Below are 18079 nucleotides of genomic sequence, written 5' to 3' on the forward strand. Positions count from 1 at the left end.
GCCTTTCCCTTCTTCGGGGAGGCAGTGGGGTGCTGGGGAGCCCTGGGTCTGCGGGGCACCCATCCCAGCCGGGGGAGGGAGGACACGCTCGCCCCGCTCTCGCCTCTTATCGCTCCTCTGTTTGCTCTCGGGAAGCCGAAGGACTCGCCCTCCCCGCCGGGCTGGGGGCCGGGGGGGCTGCCTGCGTGGCCGGGTGCCGCACGCGTTATTCCCAGGGCGCTCGGGGTGGCTGCCGGCGGCAGAGGCACCGGTGCACCAAACCACCAGTGCTCCCCACGGGGCACAGCCCACTCACCGTACCCCACAGCCGCCGGCTGGACTCTGCCTCTCCACCTGCCTTTATTGCACTGGTAAAACCCAATAACCAATAAAACCCCGTTGGCTGCGACTGTCTGCTCCAGGGAGGGCTCCGTGCACCAGGAACAGGCTCCGTGAACCGGGAACGGGGCACCCGGGGCCATCCCCGCTCCGGCTCCCTGGCAGCCCTCAGAGTTTCTCCAAGCGTGGGTATTTCTTGCGCAGGACGGAGACCTGGTCCTTGAAGAGAACGGGGTCGAGGCGCAACTGGGAGGACACGAGGGGCATGGAGCCGAACCAGCCCACCAGCTGGTTGAGGCAGTCGTGCCGCTGGGAGAAACGCCGGCCGCCGGCCCCCGCCGTGCCCTTCACCTTGGCGGGAGGGGAACGTGGGGGTGAGGGGCTCTGCTTCGCAGCCAAGGAGGGGTCCCCACGTCCCCTCCTGCCCTTGTGCCCTACCTGCTGGGGCACGGTGTCCTTGTGCTGCTTCCGCTGGGTGACCTTGATGGGCGGCAGCTTGGTGACGGCGGCCACGAGGACGTTCATCAGGATGTCCTCGCAGGCAGTCAGGCCGTCCACCAGCTCCCGCAGCCCCGCCGGCAGGTACTCCGTGAAGAGGCTGTGATAATACCTGGGAGCGAGGTGGGGGTCAGGGTGCGGCCGAGACCCCGCTGCGCCGCCGGCCCGTCCCCGGCCGGGTACCTGTGGTAGAAGGCGGCGGCGGTGATGATGATGGAGAGCTCGTTGGTCCATCTGGACGTGTAGCCCCAGCGCCTCTGCTCAGGGTCCCAGAAGTGGCTCTGCGTGAGGAAGCCCACGATGCGCTCGGGGAAGCTGCGCCACACCACGAAGGCGAAATCCACCTGGCACGGGATGGGGGACAGTGTCACCAGGCTGCGGGGACCTACGGGAGGGGGCTCACCGTCGCCCCTGGGCGTGGGGGACACGGGGACAGCGGGCACCGCTCCCTGCCAGCCCTGTGGTGACGGCTGAGCATCCTTCCTGGCTCGGCACGGGGCTTGTCCCAGCTCCACGGGGCCAGGGACCGCAGCGCTCACGGCCTCACCTCGCTGGTCGAGAGGCTGGTGTGCTCGTCCAGGCTCAGCACGGCATCCGTCTGGATGGCCGCGTAGGGGAAGAAGCGGTCGCTGAGCTACAGCGGGGGGAAATCAGGTTGGGATGTGCCGTGGGGTGGGTGCCCCAGCTCCCTGCCCGTGTCCTGGCTCCTCTCACCTTCCCCCTGCCCTGGATGATGGTCAGAGGCATGGTGGTCTGAGGCCATTTCCCACTCGGTGGTGGTGGCTTCTCGCTGCTCCACAGCACCAGGATCTGCACCGGGGAGGACCACTGTGTCCAGGGGTGCTTGGCTGGGCTGACCCCTTGGGGTACGTTGGTGTTCACAGGGCAGCCAGGGCTGAGCACCCCCCAGCTCCGCAGTGGGACCTGCACTAACCCAGCTCACCCCAAAACCATCTTACGCTGGTCTGGACCCCAATAAACCCACGGGTGGTCCCACCTCCACCCCAGTGGGCTGGGGACACAGCTCTGCCCACCCAAGGGTGACACCATCAGCCACCCCCTCCCATCCCATCTGCACCCTCACCCTTCCCAGCCCATGGCACCCTACCCCATCCCTCTGACTGCATCCCTGAGAGCTGCACCGAGCCGCGCGGGGCTCAGCTCCCTGCACCTGGGCGCAGTACTGGGATCCGGAGACGGCCTGGATGAGCCTGAGGATGGGCTGGGAGAGGGAGCCGGCCGGAGAGCTGGCCCGGATGAAAGCCGTGAACTTCTCGGAGGGGCTGGAGCCTGAAAAAAAGCAGGGAGAGGACAGGTGGTGTGGCGTGCACTGAGTTTGCCGTGCTCAGCTGGGGCAGGCGGGGTCCTACCGAGCTGCAGGTAGTAGAAGGGAAAGTCCCCGAGGTGGGTGGAGAAGTCGGGCAGAGCCAGGAGCCCCCCCGGCAGCGCGTTCCAGAGGAAGCGGGAGCGGGAGCGATGCGGGAGCAGTCGGTCTTTGATGATCTGCCAGAGGCCCGGGAGATGCTCTCAGCACCCCAGTTGTGACCTCAGGGACTGGGGTGGGGTGTGGGGTGGGGAGTTCGGGGTGGGGGGGGCTCACCTCCAGCGTGGTGTGCACGATCTTGTCGACGGAGGAGAAGTACGCGTCCCACAGGAACTGGGTCTGCTGCTGGAAAGCCAGCACGCGCTCCGGGTGGATGCAGCGGACGGCAGAGGGGATCTGCAGTGGGGGGGAGATGGTTTCTTACGTCGTGTGCCCCGCACCGTGCCCCTTGGCAGGGCCACCTTACCTCTGCCACCTCCACACCATCCCGAGGGATGTGCCACTGCCCCGCCTCCTCTCCATGGAGCAGGATTTGGTCCAGGACCCCCAAGGGCTTTGGGTGTGGGGAGATGTTCAACGCCCCCTCTCCAAGACAAATGATGCCCCAGGGCTGCGGCTGGGATGGGACCCCCCACTCTGGGCTGGTTGAGACCCCCCCTGCATCCGCCCCCGGGATGGCTGCGGTTTTGCCCCCAGGCTTGGCTGGGGGCTCCATCACCACCGGTGTCAATACTGGGGGGGGGGTCCCTGTGGCCGGCGTGGGGCAGGATCCGGCCATGGTACCTGCAGCAGCAGCTTCTCGTTGCCCACGACAGCAGCTTTGCCCCAGTCGATGGCTTCGGCGAAGGGCAGCTCCCAGCCATCACTCAGCAGCACGGGGATGCAGGCGGCCTGCGGTGGGAACCCACGCAGGCTGGGACAGAGACCCCAGACCCGGGTGTCCCTGGTCCAACACCCTCCCCAGTACCTGCAGTGCCTCCAGGAAGCGGAAGGAGCCCAAGCGCCTGCCCCGGGGCACGATGCAGAAGGTGGAATTGTGCAGCAGCTCCTGGTAGTCAAACCTGGGATGGGAGATGGGGTGGGGGTCAGGCATGGCCCCCCCCCACCCATGAGCATCCTGGGGGGTCTTGCTGGCACCCGACAAGGTTGAGCATCCATCCCGGGGGCATGGAGCCAGCCCAGGGCAGCATTAGGGTTGATGGGGGCTGATTTTAGCTCCCAACAGCCCCAGCTCCACGGGGCTGGTGGAGCAGAGATGCTCTGGGTGGATGTGCCCGGGCATCGCTTAAAGATGGAGGGGGGAGGGGGTGTCAGGATAGGACCCCACTGCCCCATCGAAGGCATTACCCGACTCCCTGCACCCGCCTGTAATGAAACCCCACGCAAAGCCGGTGCCAGAACCCCCCGAGCCCGAAACTGCGGTGACTCCTCTGCCATGCCCAGACTCGCCGGGCAGGACCAGCCCTGCCTGCCCTGGCAGCATTTCGGCGGGGGCAGAGGGCCGGCTGCCTGCAGGGGTGCAGGCAGCGTGCCCCCCCACCCCAGCCCGGGCTCGCGCCGTGGGGCTATGAAAGCCCCTTCTGTGTGGCCGGTGGGGAGAGGCGCATCCGCTGCCGGGTCCCTGCAACCGCGCCGGAAAATCCAATATTGACTTTAGGTCGGGACAGACCCCGTCTGTTTCTGCCCGCGGGGAGAGACGGATGGGGCAGCTGCGTCCTGGATGGGCTGGGGCGGACGCGCGTGGTCCAGCTGCAGGGGGGCTGCGAGGCCAAGCGGCTGCTCAAAATGTGCCGGTCCCCAGGGGGAAGGGTCTCCCCACGGTGGGGACGTGGGGCTGGTGCCAGCCTGGGGTCGAGGACATGTCCCCTCCATGGGTGCTAGAGCACCCTGGAGCATCCTGACACCCGGGGCTGTAGGAAATCGGCACCAATGCCAAGGCACAATGTTTTAGGATAAAAACTGCCTCCGGATGAACCACCCCAACGTCCCCAGTGGATTCCAAAAACCCCATGAGGGCATCCTGCCCCAAAAGCACCCCAGCTCCTGGCCAAGCAACCTGCCGGAGGGGTGAGGGTGGCTCAAACAGAGCCCAGACCCCCCCACCAGGAAACCACAGCCACATCCCCGGGGCTGGACATTGCCGGCACTTGCTCTTGAGACAGTCCCACTGCCACTCGCTCCTGGGGGACCCCAAACCCAGCCATGACCCCTAGCATCTCCGTGGGGCCATTCCCACTGCCAGGGCTGGGCAGGCAGCAGGATGCGTCCCGGTGGGCAGAGCAGCGGCGGGCAGCCTCTCCTTGCAGGCGGCCGTCGCGGGGAGGCTGGCGCCGGCCGGGCTGCGGGGCCAAAACCTCTCGATGGAAATACTTCGCTCCTGACGCGTTGCGGTTTCCGGGTAATCACGCCGTCAGGGCTTCCTTGTTTTGTTAGGAGCTGGGACGGGACGGGCGCCCGCCGCGCTCCCTCCGCTTGGCCCCTCCGTGGCTCCGGCTGGGCACGATGCTGCCGGTGGGACCCATCGGCTCTGGAGAGCTTTTCCCAACCCGCTTTGATGGCTTTCAACCCGGGGCAGACGGTGGCGGGGCTGGAGCGCGGTGCTGCTACAAGCTACCCTTTATGCGGGCACAGAACCGGTTTGTTTTAGGCAGCTCCCCCGGGTGCGAGGAGGGCGATGGAGCCCCCGGCAAGGCCTTCCTCTGCTCCCCGCGCTGCCCTCTGCTGCCACTTTGCCAACCATGGTGTGTCCCCTCCCTGCTGGCCTGTCCCCGTCGTCGCTCCGACACCATCCTGCTTTGGCTCTAGGGACATCTTCTCCGGGGGCAGGAGGGCATAAATCTGCCACGGCAGGTCGGGCAGAGCTGGCCCATCACGATGGAGATGCCAAGGGCTTTTTTCCTGGGTGTCCCATGGGGACGAGGGGGATGGTGGAGGGTCAGGGTCATGGGCGAGCACGCTGCCCTGCGCCACGTGTTCCCCATCTATCCGCTGTCTAAGGCCATCCCGGGCGAGGTGTAAATCTCCCTGTACTCACAAACAGCATTAGGGGATTACCTGGGCTGGATGGGAGGGGATCTCCCAACCCACCGCCCCTCAGCATGGCACAGGGCTGACCTTGGAGCCCCCATCCCACCAGCAGTGTCTCCCACCATCCTGCCATGCCGTGTACCCTAAAAGGCTCTGCCACAGTGCGTGACCCTGCTGGGCTGGTGGCACCCCCTGGACAGGGCCACATGGTGCCCGAACCACCCCGAAGCCCCAGCTAATCCCAGTGCCCACAGCACCCCAGCTCCACTTTTACCTCCCAGCACCTCCTAAGACGCTTTGAGGATGATGCCCAGTGCAGCCTCTCCCCATCTGCTCCCTGGTTGGTGGCTGTGGGATGTCCCCAGGCACTGGGACGGGGACCTGCCCATCACCAGTGGGACGGGGTCTGTGTTACCAGCCCTGGGCTGGGCAGCTGGTGTCAGATCCCAAGCAGCAGGATGGGAAGGTGAGGAGCCGGTGTGCGTCCCTGTAGCGTGGAGCCCCCCAAACTCACAGAACGTTGTCCGCCTGGTTTTTCCACCAAGGTCCATCACACACTGCAGCCACCATCCTCCTTTTTCACCACGTCCGGGTGAGCTTGGGGCCGCCCACGCTGGGATGCCCAAGGACCCAGCCAGTTTTGTGGGATTTTTAGCGGAGCCAGTGAGGGGGGGGATGTTTCGGGCTTATCTCCAAGAGAAACGTTTATGTTAGGGGAGGGCAGGACGGGGGAGAAGAAAAGCATCATTCATCAGCGTTAGGGACAAGGGAAATCGTATTAGAGGCGGCCGTGGTGATTGCAGATAACAGCCGCTCTTGCCAGATTACTCAAACTTTAATACAGACTGGGAAAGCCCTGAACAACCAGTGCCTCGCTCCCCACTATGGAAATAAAACCCTCACCCATTTCAGGAGAGCCCAAAACTTTCCTCTCGCCCAACATCTGGAGGTCCAGCACCCCGCAAGGGGAAGGAACATTTGTGGGGTGTCCCCTACCCCACCAGACCCCCTTTCCCATCCCATCTCCGACTCACTTTTCGTAGTCGACGTTATCCTTGTCGCAGCGCGTGTCCTTGTGCTTCTCCCAGTCCTTGCCGTGCTTGCAGGTGGTGAGCGAGACGATGTCCTTCCCATTGTGGATGTGGTGCAGCGCGTTCCTGGTGCTGGAGCCGATGCCGGTCAGGTACCGCTTCCCCTTGAACACCAACAAGTATTTCTTTTTTGGGGGGATCGAGTCCTGATACAACCACCCCTTCTCCCTGCCACGCTGCGGGAGGTCCTTGGAGAAGAGAGGGATGGAGATGTCAAAGCCGGGCCTGAAGCTCTCAGTGTAGAAGCTGGCTTTGGCCAGGATGGCCTGGCCAATGTCAAAGCCCAAGTCCTCGGTGTAATTGGGCCAAGTGCCTGAGTAGAGGTTGAAGATGAGGTGGTTACGACCACCGTTCCAGAGCGGGAAATTGCGGATTTTCTCATCGACATTACGGACATATTGACCCGAGAGGTGGTCGCGGTCCAGCGTGTCGATGCTGAGGATGAAGAGGCAGGCTTCCTCGGGGTTCGGGGTGTAGTAGCGAGAGCGCTCAATGGAGGTGAGGATTTTGCCGTAACTCTCCGAGAGGGGCTGGTCCCTCTCCCGGGGGTAGGTGAAGACTTTGAAGCCATGCTTCTCGCACCTGGAGAAGTCGAAGCAGGTTTCCATCCGGCATCTGCTGTTCTTGTAGACGCTCAGCCATGCCGCCCGCCGCTCCCGGGGCGATGGCAGCGAGGGGTCCCCATCCCTCTGAAGCTCCTCGAGGTCTGCAAAGCTTTTGAGGAGGGACCGATCCGTCCAGCGGGGCCAGTTCCTCCGGGCTTCAGCTTTCCTCCCGGAAAAGAAAGCGAAACGGCGCAGCTGGTCTCCTCCAAAGAAGAAAAGCAGGAGCCAAGAGGCAAGGAAAGTCAGGAAAATGTATTTCTTCCTGGTCTGCATAGGTTCACATGCAGCCCCGGCTCCTCATCGGGCTCGGATGGGCGCCGGAGTCCGGTCGAAAGGCTGGTGTCCTGAATCCCAAGTGGGCAGTGGGATGGCTCCCAGTGCCCAGGTATTGTCCCGTGGCCTTTGCAGCCTGTGGAAGTGTGGATGAACCCCACGGTTGTCCTGCTGTCCACTCTGACCAGGGCTTTGCTGGCTTTTCGGGGCCGTCCCTCCCTGCAGAGTTGGGTGCAGCAGCGTCCCGCTCCCTTCCCTCCGGCGCAGCGTTTACTTTGCTGGGCCCCCGGGCCGCGACAATGACATTTCCAGCACCGTTTGGCCCAGCTTCAAATCCCTGGAGAAGGGGAGAGGTCGCGCCGTCGCCGTCCTGCTGCCACCAACTGTGTCACCGCAAGTGGCCCCTCGTGTCCCTGCGGCGGGACCCCCCTTCCCAGATCCCTCCTGGGAATAAAACCTCTCGCTCCCTCCGGAGCCCCCATCTCCCGCCAACCTACTCCTTCCCCGCCTCCAAGCCCGGTTCCCCCGTTACCTTTGGGGACACGCCGGTGCCCCGCAGCCCCGGGTGGGTTTTGGGCCGCCGTGCTCCGAAGTCTCGAAACTCGGCTCCCCGCGGCTCCGGGCTGCATCCCCGGCCGGGAAAAACGGCGGAGCAGCCGCCGTGCCGCTCTCCCGGGCTCTCCCCGCCCGCGGCGCAGCGCTCCCGGTGCGCGGCCGCACGGAGGAGCCGCTGCCGCTGCGGGAGGCTCCGCGCAGCCCCGGTCCCGAGGGTCTCCCACCTGCCCCGGGGGTGCCCTCGGCGGGGCGCGCCTGGCTCGGGGGCGCTGGGGTTGTCCCCCTCCCTTGTCACCTTGTCCGTCTGTCCCCGCGCCGGGCTATCTGTCCCCGTGTCCCCCCTGGCTGCCTGTGCAAGATCCCGGCTGCCCGCAACCCTCGTGGCTGCCTGTCCTCCCGCCCCCGTGCCAGGCCGCCCGTCCCCGCACCCCGGGGCTGGCTGTCCGCCGTCCGTCTGTCTGTCCCCGGCCCCCCCCCGGGGCTGGCTGTCGTCTGTCCGTCTGTCCGTGTCCCCCCCCCCCGGGGCTGGCTGTACCCTGTCCCCTTGTCCGCTCGTCTCTTCCCCCGTCAGTGCCCGGCCCCGCCGTCCGGCCGGTCCCCGCGGTCCATCACCCCCGGTGCCCCATCACCCCCCCGCTCCGTGCCCCCCCCGCTCCGTGCCCCCCCCGCCCGCATCTGTTACACCGCTTCCTGTTCCCACCGTCCGTCACAACATTCGCCCGTGGCCCCGCCCACCCGCCTCCCATTGGCAGTTCGAGCCCCCGTGGGCGTGGTCCGTGCCTACCAGCGGACACGCCCCTCGGAGCCCCCCCCCGCCCCCGACGCCTTCCCATTGGCCGAGCGCCGCCGCCCGCAGAGCGCCCACGTGGGACGGGGGTTCCCCGCGCGCCCGTGGCGGGGGGTGCGTGTGCTCGTGGCGGGGGGGGCCGGGGCTCCGCAGGGTCCCGGCGCCGCCCGCCCGCCGTGGGACCCCACGTCCCGTGTCCCCACTCGCGTCGCTGCTCGCGGAGGCGTCTGGTACCGGAGACCTCCGGGAGGGGCGGCGCGTCCCGCCGGTCTCAAGGCTCGAGTGCGGCTGCCTTCTGCCCCCCAGCCCGTCTGTGCCCCGGAGCCTCCCGGGGAAGCCCCGAAGGGACGGGGCAGCGATAGGGCAACCATGGGGTCACGATGGGGCAGCGATGGGGAGCAGGGAGCCAGCGAGAAACACAACAGCCCCGGGCACCAGTGACACCCCCGGGTCCCAGTGACACCCCTGGGTCCCAGTGGGACCCCTAGGGCTCCGGCGACCCCCAGGCTCCCTGCACAGGTCAGGTGGGACGAGCCCTTCCACAGCCCGACAGCTCTTGCCTAAGACAAACCCGGCTCCAAACCGGTCCAGGCACGAGGGCCGGGGCCACGGTGCAAAGCTGGTGCTGGACTGCAGGGTTCACCCTCCTGCAGGGCCGAGATGGGGGTCCCAGCCTGACCCCCCAAATCAGCTGTCCACAGCACATGGCTGGGAGAAGTCTTGATGGGGCGGCTGGAACAGGAGCTGAGCGGGAGCGTGGGCCAAGTTAATCCCTTTAGAGAAAGCCCCAGTAAAGGCCACGTGAGCCCAGCATGGGGGGAACGTGGTCGGCAGTGAAGCCAACCAGCCCCCAGTGCTCCCCCAGCAGCACCCACATAACCAGCTCCCTGGGGGTTCACCTGCAGGCCCCCCACACCCCTGTCCCGCAGGGCTCTATCGGAGACGGGGGCAGGATGGCCTTGAGCAGCCAGACTCAGCACCTTGAGCAGCCCCCACTGCCACCAGCCAGGACCCTCTCCCAGGGTGACGTGGGGGTGCTGGGGGGGACCGAGCCCAACCATGGGGAGCCAGGCGTGGGCTGGAGCGGGCAGCAGGAGCAGGTTAGGGCTCGCCTCTCCCACCCTGCCCCGGCATCCCCAGCTCCACCAGCAACCACCCTGCCCCGCCGGCCAGGCAAGCCGGGACGTGATGCCATGCTGGATCCTGTCCATGGGCGTAACAACCTGGCTGGCCTCAGCCTGCACGTGGACCAGCCGCTGGGCAGGATGGGTGCCTGGCATGGGTCAGGGTGCCACCAGTCCCAGGGGAGAAGGCGCCAGGCACCCCAGGGTGGCTGTGCTGGCGGGTTGGGGCTGGGATCCCCTCTCCCTGCCCCAGCAGCCAGGTGGGACCCAGGGGACACACATAGAGTGACATCCCCAGGGCCCCATTCGGTGCCCATCCTGTGCCTCAGTTTCCCCATGCACCCAGGTGACCACACTGACGAGCCTGACACAGGGCTGTGTGTGCAGCAGCTTGGTAGGGACGTTTTTTACCGAATCTTTGGATATTTGTTTGCCGGGCCCAGCTGAGGGGCTGGCTCGGCCCCACGGGGAGTTAATCCCCAGCCGCAGAGGGGATTACCACGGGCCCGGGGCCGCTTTAGCTGCAGAAAGCGGATTAACCGAAGGACAGGGAATATGGGGATGGGCAGTGGGAGCCCCGGGGCACCTCTGGGGCTTTGGGAGGGGGGGCAGGAACCCCGGGGCACCTCGGGGGGGCAGGAACCCAGCTGGGGTGCAGACAGGGACAGGGCAGCTCTGGGGTCAGTGTGTGCCCATGGGCACACCCCCACACCCCTCCCCGCCCCAGCACCCCACAGAGGGGCTATGGCTGCGATGAGGGGACTGGGGTTGTGCCCCACACTGGTGGCACTGGGAGGGGTGTCCAGTACTGGTGGCTACTGGGAGCTGTAGTCCATACGCACGGGTGACACTGGGAGCTGTAGCCCAGGGTGCACTGGTGTGTGCTGGGAGCTGTGGCCCGGAGCACCGGTGAGTGCAGGGGGGAACTTGGGATGGGGGTGGAAATGAGGGATACTGAGTGCTTGGAGTGTGTGCTGGGAGCTGGAGGGCACGGAGGGAAACTGGGAGCTCGGGGAGCCGTGGGAGCTTGGGAGGGGCACTGGGAGCTGGGGGGTAGGCACTGGGAGCTCTTGGGGAGCACTGGGAGGTGGGGGGGTAAGTGAGGGCCGTGGGAGGTGGGGGGGGCAGTGAGAGCTGGGGGGGTACGGGAAGCTGCGATGATAACTGGGGGCGCTGGGGGGAGCACTGGGGGCACCGGGAAGCGCTGGGATCGGTAGCTCAGCTGGGGATACTGGGAGGTGTAGTCCGGGGACCCAGAGCACTCCGGGAGCTGTGGTCCCGGCCCAGAGACTTGCTGGGAGTTGTGGTTCCCCATCCCCGTGGGCTGCTGGGAGCTGTAGTTCTGAACTGGGAATGGTGGGGGGGTGCGGGGCTCTGCCCCCCCGTGTCCTCAGTGGCTCCCGTGGGTGCCCGGGGCTGGTGGCCGTGTCAGCCCCGCACTGCCCCCTCACTCGCACGTCCCCTCTGCCCCCCCAGCCCTGTGGCGGCTGCATCCCCCCAGCCCTCAGCGTCCCCGGGCGCAGTGGGGCACGGGGATGGGGACACCAGCATCATAGTGGGGTGGCTGTGGGGCAGGTTCTGCTGAGGCCAGCGGGCACCGAGCAGTCATCAGCCCCACTGTCCCCCTCCGGCAGCGCCCCGTAGAGAAACCGTGGGGCTTCAGAGGGGCTGCACCCATGGGAATTTGGTGGGAATTGGGAGCCTCATTTCTCCTCTTGCTGCCGGTGCGTTTGGTGGTGCAGTGCTGGGGGGATGCCGGGGGTCTGGGCAATGGGAGAGGGGTGCGGGAAGGAGGAGGGATTGAGTCGGGGTCCCCCACGCATGGGACAGACCCTGACCCCGTGCTTCCAGCAAGGCTCGGCCACGGCAGCATGGGGGGGATGCAGTTACTGGCGTTGCCCCCAGGGAAGGGACCTCACCACGTGGGCTGCGCGGATGTCATGGTGGGACACACACGGCAGGTACCGGATGAGGATGGGGACGGAGATGGGGACAGGCTTCCATGGGCGGCCGGGTGGCTGCAGCCAGCCGGGATTTGCGATGGCTGAGCTCACCGAGGCCACGGCCACGGTTGCTCCATGCTGTCCCCACCGCGTCCCCCCTTCCCATCTCTCCCCCAGGGGCTCTTCCTCCGGCTCTTCTACCCCTGCCTGCCCCGAGCAGGGGCCGAGCGGCCACTCTGGATCCCACGCTACGAGTACTGCGGTGGCCTGGCCGACTTCGCCCGCTGCAGCCGGCGCTGGTGTGCGCCCCTGCTCAACGTCACCATCGGTGAGGGGGTGACTGGCACCCTGTCCCCCAGCCTGGCTGCTCCCCTGTCCCCTGGGGACCCGCTCACTTAGTGGGGTTCGAGGCCGCCAAGCCCATCCCCTGTGCTGCAGGCAGGGACGGAGCCGAGTGGGGACCCGCTGCAGCAGCAGCACCCTGCTGCCCGTGTGCCCCCTTTTCCTGGGGGGTTTCTCTTCCCTGCAGGCTCCTGCAGAGTGCCGCTGAGCTGGAACGGGCCTTTCAAGCCCTGCAGCAGTGGGTACCCACTCATCATCTTCTCCCACGGCCTGGGAGCCTTTCGGTAGGATGGTCCCCAATTAGGGATGGGGACGCTGAGCCCCTGCTCAGGGCCGGAGCTGGGAGAGGGACGCGTCTGTCTTGGCCCCCCCCGGCCCCGCTCGGACCTGTCTTGCGTTGGCAGCGCAGCCCTGACCCCCACTCCCCCCCGGCTCCCTGGCAGGACCCTGTACTCCTCCGTCTGCTCAGAGCTGGCATCCTGGGGCTTCACGGTGGCAGCGCTGGAGCACAGGTGGGTGCCCCGGTCCCTGCTGAATTCGGAAGCTGCAAGGGGCAAGCGATGCCTCCCACACAGCTGCCTCGCTGCCAGCTGGGCAGGATGGGGTTGGCAGGGCATTGCACCCCGGGGAGCTGCCGGTCCCCCCGTGATGCGGCCACCTGCCCTCCTGCCACTGCAGGGACCATTCTGCCTCCGCGACGTATTTCTGCACGACGGAGGCTGGGAGGGAGGAGTGGATTCCCTACCGACGGGTGCCCCAAGGGCAGAAGGAGTTTTATTTCCGAAACAAGCAGGTACCAGGGTGGTGGGCTAAGGGTGGGCAACCCTGGAGGTGTGAAATCCCTCTTGCAAACCGAGCTGGTCCCCCATCCCTGGAGCCTTCATCCCCTGCCCTTCCCAAACCCATACCGCTGTGACGCCGGGGCTGAGCTTTCTCCTTGCAGCTGAGAAAAATCTGTTCAACCTGTTCCTCTCTGTTTCATGGCGTTTCTGTGTCTGGCTCCAGCTGCCCCTGGCAGGAGCCAGGCTGGGCTTTGCCACGTCCCCATATCCTCTAATGCCACCCACACCCCGGGGAGAAACGGGCTTTCCGCCCAGCCCAGCGCTGCGGGCTGGCGAGGCCCCGGACCGGCTGCTGGGTTTGTTCACGCTCCGATTTTTGTCTCTCCGGGATTATCCGGGACAGCTGCTTGCTGGGGAGCAGGAAGGTTTCCTGCTGAGCCAGGTTCCTCCCTGCTCGTTTCTGCTTCGTTTAAAAGGACAACATCAAGTGGAGATTTGTTGTAGAAAAGCTCTCTAGAAAACGTAGTGGTTGGAGGAGCTTTTGGCAGCCTTAAATCACCTCCAGTCTCTTATTTTTGTGTATGTGCTGCCCCGCAGCGCGCTGCACAGACAGAGAAAGGGTCTCCTGTAAAGATGAACCCATGAGCGTAAGTGTGGAGGGTGAACGAGAAATAAATTCTAAGTAGAGGGAAAGGTTGCATCCAAGCACCGCGGTTTTAGAGGGATGAGTGTGGGGGGATGTCGGAGGGAGGATCTGGCCGCAGACTTGTGGGGTGGAGGAGCTGGGTTAACTGGGGAAGGGGCAACTGTCGCTCCCAGGTTCATCAGAGAGCAGAGGAATGTGTGCGAGCGCTCCGGCTCTTCGAGGACATCAGCAGCGGTAAATCTGTCCCAAACATCCTTCACCAGGACTTTGATCTGTCTGTGCTGAAGGTATCTGGGTCCGTCAGTGCTGAAGGACCAGCCAGGGTGTTCATTTGGGTGATGGGGAGGTTCGGGCCATGGTGGGTGCCCTCCGTGGAAGGATCAGGCCTCGCGGTGTGGGGCTCTTCCTCCTGGGACAAGCAGGGTCTGTGCAGAGCCACAGCCTTCCGCCGCTCGCCTTCTTGGTGCCTCTCTTCTCCTTTCTCCTCCATGCATTCCAGGCAAGCCAGGTCCCATTGCACCGAAAGATGGGACATGGTGTCCCTTGCAGAGCAGTGGGACTTTGCTGATCTTCTTCCCTTGGCTTTTTCTTCCCTAATTAGGGACCTTCTGCAGCCAGGTTTGGGCACAGGCTCCTCAGCCTTCTCCTTTTTGCAGGACAGCGTTGATCTGACCAAAGTCGCCGTCATGGGCCATTCCTTTGGCGGGGTGACAGCAGTGCTGGCCTTGGTGAAGGAGCCTGGCTTCAGGTGAGCTGCAGGAGGGACAAGGAGCCACGGGAAGCTCCAGAGACACGTGGCTTATCCTGGAGGGAAGGGAAGCTGTGGCATGGGTGGCAGTGCCAGGTGTCCGTCCTGCCGTAGGTGCGCAGTGGCTCTCGACGCCTGGATGTTCCCCCTGGAGAACACGCTGTACCCAGAGGTGCCCAAGCCTGTGCTCTTCATCAACACCGAGAAGTTCCAGACACCAGAGAGCATTGCCAAAATGAAGAGGCTGAGCTCCAGAAACAGCCAGACGAAGATTATAACTGTCCTGTGAGTCCGGGGCTGGGGGCACCCACCTGCCGGTACCCTCCTGGGAGCACCTACGAGCTGTGTCCCAGCGGGAGGACCTCTCCCCAGCTCCCACTGAAGCTCCCCTTCCCTGTCCCAGGGGATCCGTGCACCAGAGCCAGACTGACTTCACCTTTCTCACTGGGAAGCTCATCAGCCGCATCTTCGGTGCGAGGGGGACCCTCGACCCCTGCAAGGGTCTGGACATCACCAGCCGGGCGGCTCTGGCCTTCCTGCAAAGGCATCTCAGTACGGCGCAGGGCGGAGGGCACGTTGGCCAAGGGCTTGGGAGGGTGTGAGAGATCCCCCGCTCGTGGGGGGCTGCGGGGCAGCTGCTGCCTCCCTGGGCTTGAGTTTGGTGCTTCCCATCCTGTTGCACAAAGCAAAGGGGTCTGGGGGCTGCTCCTCCTTTATGCCTGGAGCCGGGCTGATGATTGCTGTAGTAACCCCGTCACCATCTCTGCCCCATGCAGACCTGGAAGAGGAGTTCGATCAATGGGACAACCTCCTCGAAGGCATCGGAGAGTCAGTCGTTCCAGAAGCACCGTTCTGCCACTCCAACCTGTAGCCAGCTCCAAGGTGGCTGGTGGGAGCCGGGTACCGGGAAAACGGCTGCTTCTTGTCTGAAATGAGGCGTGCAGGAGTCAACCTCCCAAGGGCAGGAGGACCCATGGGGAGAGCAGGACCTGGGGACCATGCTCATATCATGTCTGGTGGCCAGGGTGCTCACCAAGCGTGCCAGGAGAGCCCTCTCTGCTCAAGCGCTGCCTGCAGTGAGGGCTGTGGAGCGAAGGGAATAAAATCCCCAGGGACAAAGACTGAGCTGGCTGTCACTTGGGCCACAAGTGACACCCTTCTTGCACTCGGTGGGTAGGTGGGCATCAGTTGCTCACTGGGCCTGGCTGGATCTGCTGCAGCTGTGGCACATCTGGCAGGAGGAGGCAGGGGGGTCGTTCGCTGCGGGTTGGGGGTGGTTCAACCATGGCCAAAAGAACCAGCACAAAAGAGGCAGCATCAGGGCTCTAAGTACAAAAGTAAGGAAAATCTTATCCTCGTCCTGGAAAGCTGGCCAGATTGCTGACTCCACGCCTAAAACCGGGGGGGGGGGAAGAAGGAGGATGGTTTTAAACATGGGGGTGGCTGGAAGTATGTCTGAGCACCCCAGCAGTGCAAGGATGTGAAATGGGGACTGAAATGAGCCCCGGGGATGGAAGGAAAACAGCCCAGCCTGGTTTTGTAGCACGAAGAGCAACGCTGCTGCAACAGGCACACACTGGCGGTGGGAATGAGGCACTTTGGAAGTTCCTACAGCACGTTCCCAGGTAACACCGGAGACCTTAGAGCAAGGGGTGCTTTTAAGGGGGGGGTGTCTGATCCTCAGCCAGGGCTGAAGTTGGTGGAGCTGCACGGATTTACCCCACCAGAGACCCTCCCCAGGGTCCTCGCTGGCACCGCAGCAGGAGAGGCGGCAGGCAAGCCCAGTCACGCCGCCTCGGCAGCTGCTGGGAACGTGCGGGCTCCTGCCACACCATCTGCTTTTGCATTGTCCCTGCCGCCACCGGCGCGGCGTTCCTGCTGGGGACGTGCGGGGGGACGGCAGTGGCAGCCCTGGCTTTGCTTCACCTCCTGCCATCGCAGGGAGAAGCTGCTGTGGACGACAGGCAGGATTTCCTGGGGTGTAGAGGCTGGAGGAGAGGGGGGTTTGGGTGGCACGTGCTATTCCTCACCCAGAGACAGCGGGCGACATGGGCACCAGCAAAGCCTTTTCTCTGGGGGAAGAACGGGAAATGGAAAAGCAGCATCTCACTCCTGCGGTGCCTGAGTTCTTTGTGTCACCATGACGGCCACGTCCTTGTCTCACTGGTGGCCACTGGCCCCTCTTAGTGGAGGGCGAGTCCTAGGGCTGAGGATGCTCAGGGGTGGCCTCGGGGGAGGGCGCAGCACAGAGAAGACATCTTTCAGCATCTCCTCTGCCCCCCAGTGACACAAAGGACTGATGTGAGCGGGACCGCGAGACCCCGGTGCTTTGGAGGCTTTGAGATTATTTTTTTTTTAATATTGTTTTACACCTGAACCACCATCTCTAGCCCTGGGAGCAGGCTGGCGTGTGACAACCCAGGGAGCCTCAGGACCGCCGTGTCGGGATGCTGAGGGTGGGCGGGCGACATTCAAGGTCGATGCTCGTGTGGGCGAGCCGGGGCGGGGGGGCAGAGCCTGTCACGTCCCATTTTAACAGTGAGAGACAGTGACTGGTGCAGAAATCAAAACCCATTTTCCTCCCTGAATTAGCACGGCCGGGGATCTGCGGTGGCAGTCAGAGGGGAGCAGCCCGGTCGTGGCTCCAGCAGGCACAGCTGAGGCAGGCTATAAATTCTGCAAGACTCTTATGTAAAGGCTTTCAGGAAGGGGGTGGCAGAAACCGAGTGTGCTCAGAGGGTGGCTCTGACATTCATTAACCCTTTGGTTCACAGAAAACTGCTTATTCCCATCCCCAGTGCCCGTAGGGCTGGAGGAGAGGGGAAGGTGGGCAGGTCGTCCTTCTGCCTGGCCCTGCATCCCTTTGCTCCCCGCTCCGGAGTCAGCCTGTGTGCCTGGGACCACATTCTCAATTGTCTTTGTGTCTCTGGAGGAAAACCCCGCCAGAAGAAAGGGGAGAGTTTGGAAAAGCCCCAGGGTCACTCGGGCAGGGCAGACAGCCTCTTTCCTCCCCTCCATCAGCTCCTCTCTACTCCTCTGTGCAATCTGGTGGTGCAGGAGCCCTCTCCCAACACGTTCCTACTTCCCTGCCTCGCTGCATCTGCTTTAAAATCCAGCCTGGAGCCATCTCTTCAATCAAGCTCCCCTCGCAAGCAGCACTTTCCTCCCAATTCCCATTACGTGCTCCTGCCTCAGGGCTAGGGACAGCATGAAAGATGCAGCACAAATCCCTAGGGTAGCACACAAGGAAAGTGTTCCCTACATCCCAGCTTGCTCGGATTTCTTTGCTGGGCCTGAGAGGTCGAGAAGAAAAGGGCTGGGCCAGCATTTCCCAGGCCAGCTGTGCGCAGGGACGGAGCATCATCCTGGGCCAGTGATCAGAGGGGAGAGCCCTCCGGTCTTCGAGGTGGCCCAGGCTGCTCCAGGCATGCTTGTGCCACGCTGGAAGGTTTTCTGGCAAAAAGCAGGAGCTAAGGGTTAGGCTGGCCCGTGAAACCACCACAGCGGCCTGCCTGTACCAGCTCTCGGCCATTGTGTCCTTACAGTGCAGTGGAAATAATGGAATTATGGAAATGTGGAATAGTTGGGGTTTATTCCTGTAAAGCTCCCCGTGTTTTATCCATGGAGGGACTTTGCTTCTCAGGGACACAGGAAGGAAACACCGACTTGGAGGGGGTTGGCACCCAGGGCACCAAATTGCTCAGCTGTGCCCTGTTCCAGAGGGTTGGGAAGGGTTCGCTTCCAGCCGAGCGTTTCAGTGTGGCTGATCTGCTTTAATATTCAAAGCGGTGGCTGTAAAAATAAAGAAATAAAAAAGCTGCCCATTTATATTCCCCTCACAGCTGAGCTTGCAGCATGGCTGGGGTATGAATGGATGCATTCCTCTTACCCACGGCTTATCTCCGCAGAGCAACCTCCGCTCTGCGACCGGCTTCCACTTCAAAGCTTTCCAACTCTCCGGGCTCGGGGCTGAAATCCGACAGTACCAGCACAGACCCGGCTTGGAGCTCTTAATA

General features: G+C 64.1%; 2 protein-coding genes across 3 annotated transcripts; one reads left to right on the forward strand and one right to left on the reverse strand.

Moving 5' to 3' along the window:
* Nucleotides 1–486: 486 nt before the first annotated feature.
* On the reverse strand, nt 487–7136 carry EXTL1 (exostosin like glycosyltransferase 1). The gene is made up of 11 exons (XM_086626132.1): nt 6202–7136; nt 3108–3201; nt 2924–3031; nt 2417–2536; nt 2187–2319; nt 1988–2106; nt 1531–1626; nt 1364–1450; nt 1000–1160; nt 757–928; nt 487–663 (listed from the first exon to the last, which is right to left on the reverse strand). Exons 1-11 carry the CDS (start codon nt 7134–7136, stop codon nt 487–489), a joined length of 2202 nt encoding a protein of 733 aa, XP_086482258.1.
* Nucleotides 7137–11473: 4337 nt separating this feature from the next.
* Nucleotides 11474–14934, forward strand: PAFAH2 (platelet activating factor acetylhydrolase 2). 2 transcript variants are annotated; one of them, XM_086626133.1, is made up of 10 exons: nt 11474–11563; nt 11723–11873; nt 12075–12171; nt 12331–12399; nt 12566–12680; nt 13489–13602; nt 13972–14063; nt 14154–14348; nt 14467–14615; nt 14840–14934. In XM_086626133.1, exons 1-10 carry the CDS (start codon nt 11474–11476, stop codon nt 14932–14934), a joined length of 1167 nt encoding a protein of 388 aa, XP_086482259.1. The 2 variants fall into 2 exon arrangements, with proteins under 2 accessions (XP_086482259.1, XP_086482260.1); XM_086626134.1 differs by having other exon boundaries at nt 14178–14348.
* The last annotated feature ends 3145 nt before the right edge of the window (nt 14935–18079 follow it).

Source organism: Tauraco erythrolophus, chromosome 24 (assembly GCF_009769465.1).
Source record: "Tauraco erythrolophus isolate bTauEry1 chromosome 24, bTauEry1.pri, whole genome shotgun sequence".
Classification (NCBI taxonomy): Eukaryota; Metazoa; Chordata; class Aves; order Musophagiformes; family Musophagidae; genus Tauraco; species Tauraco erythrolophus.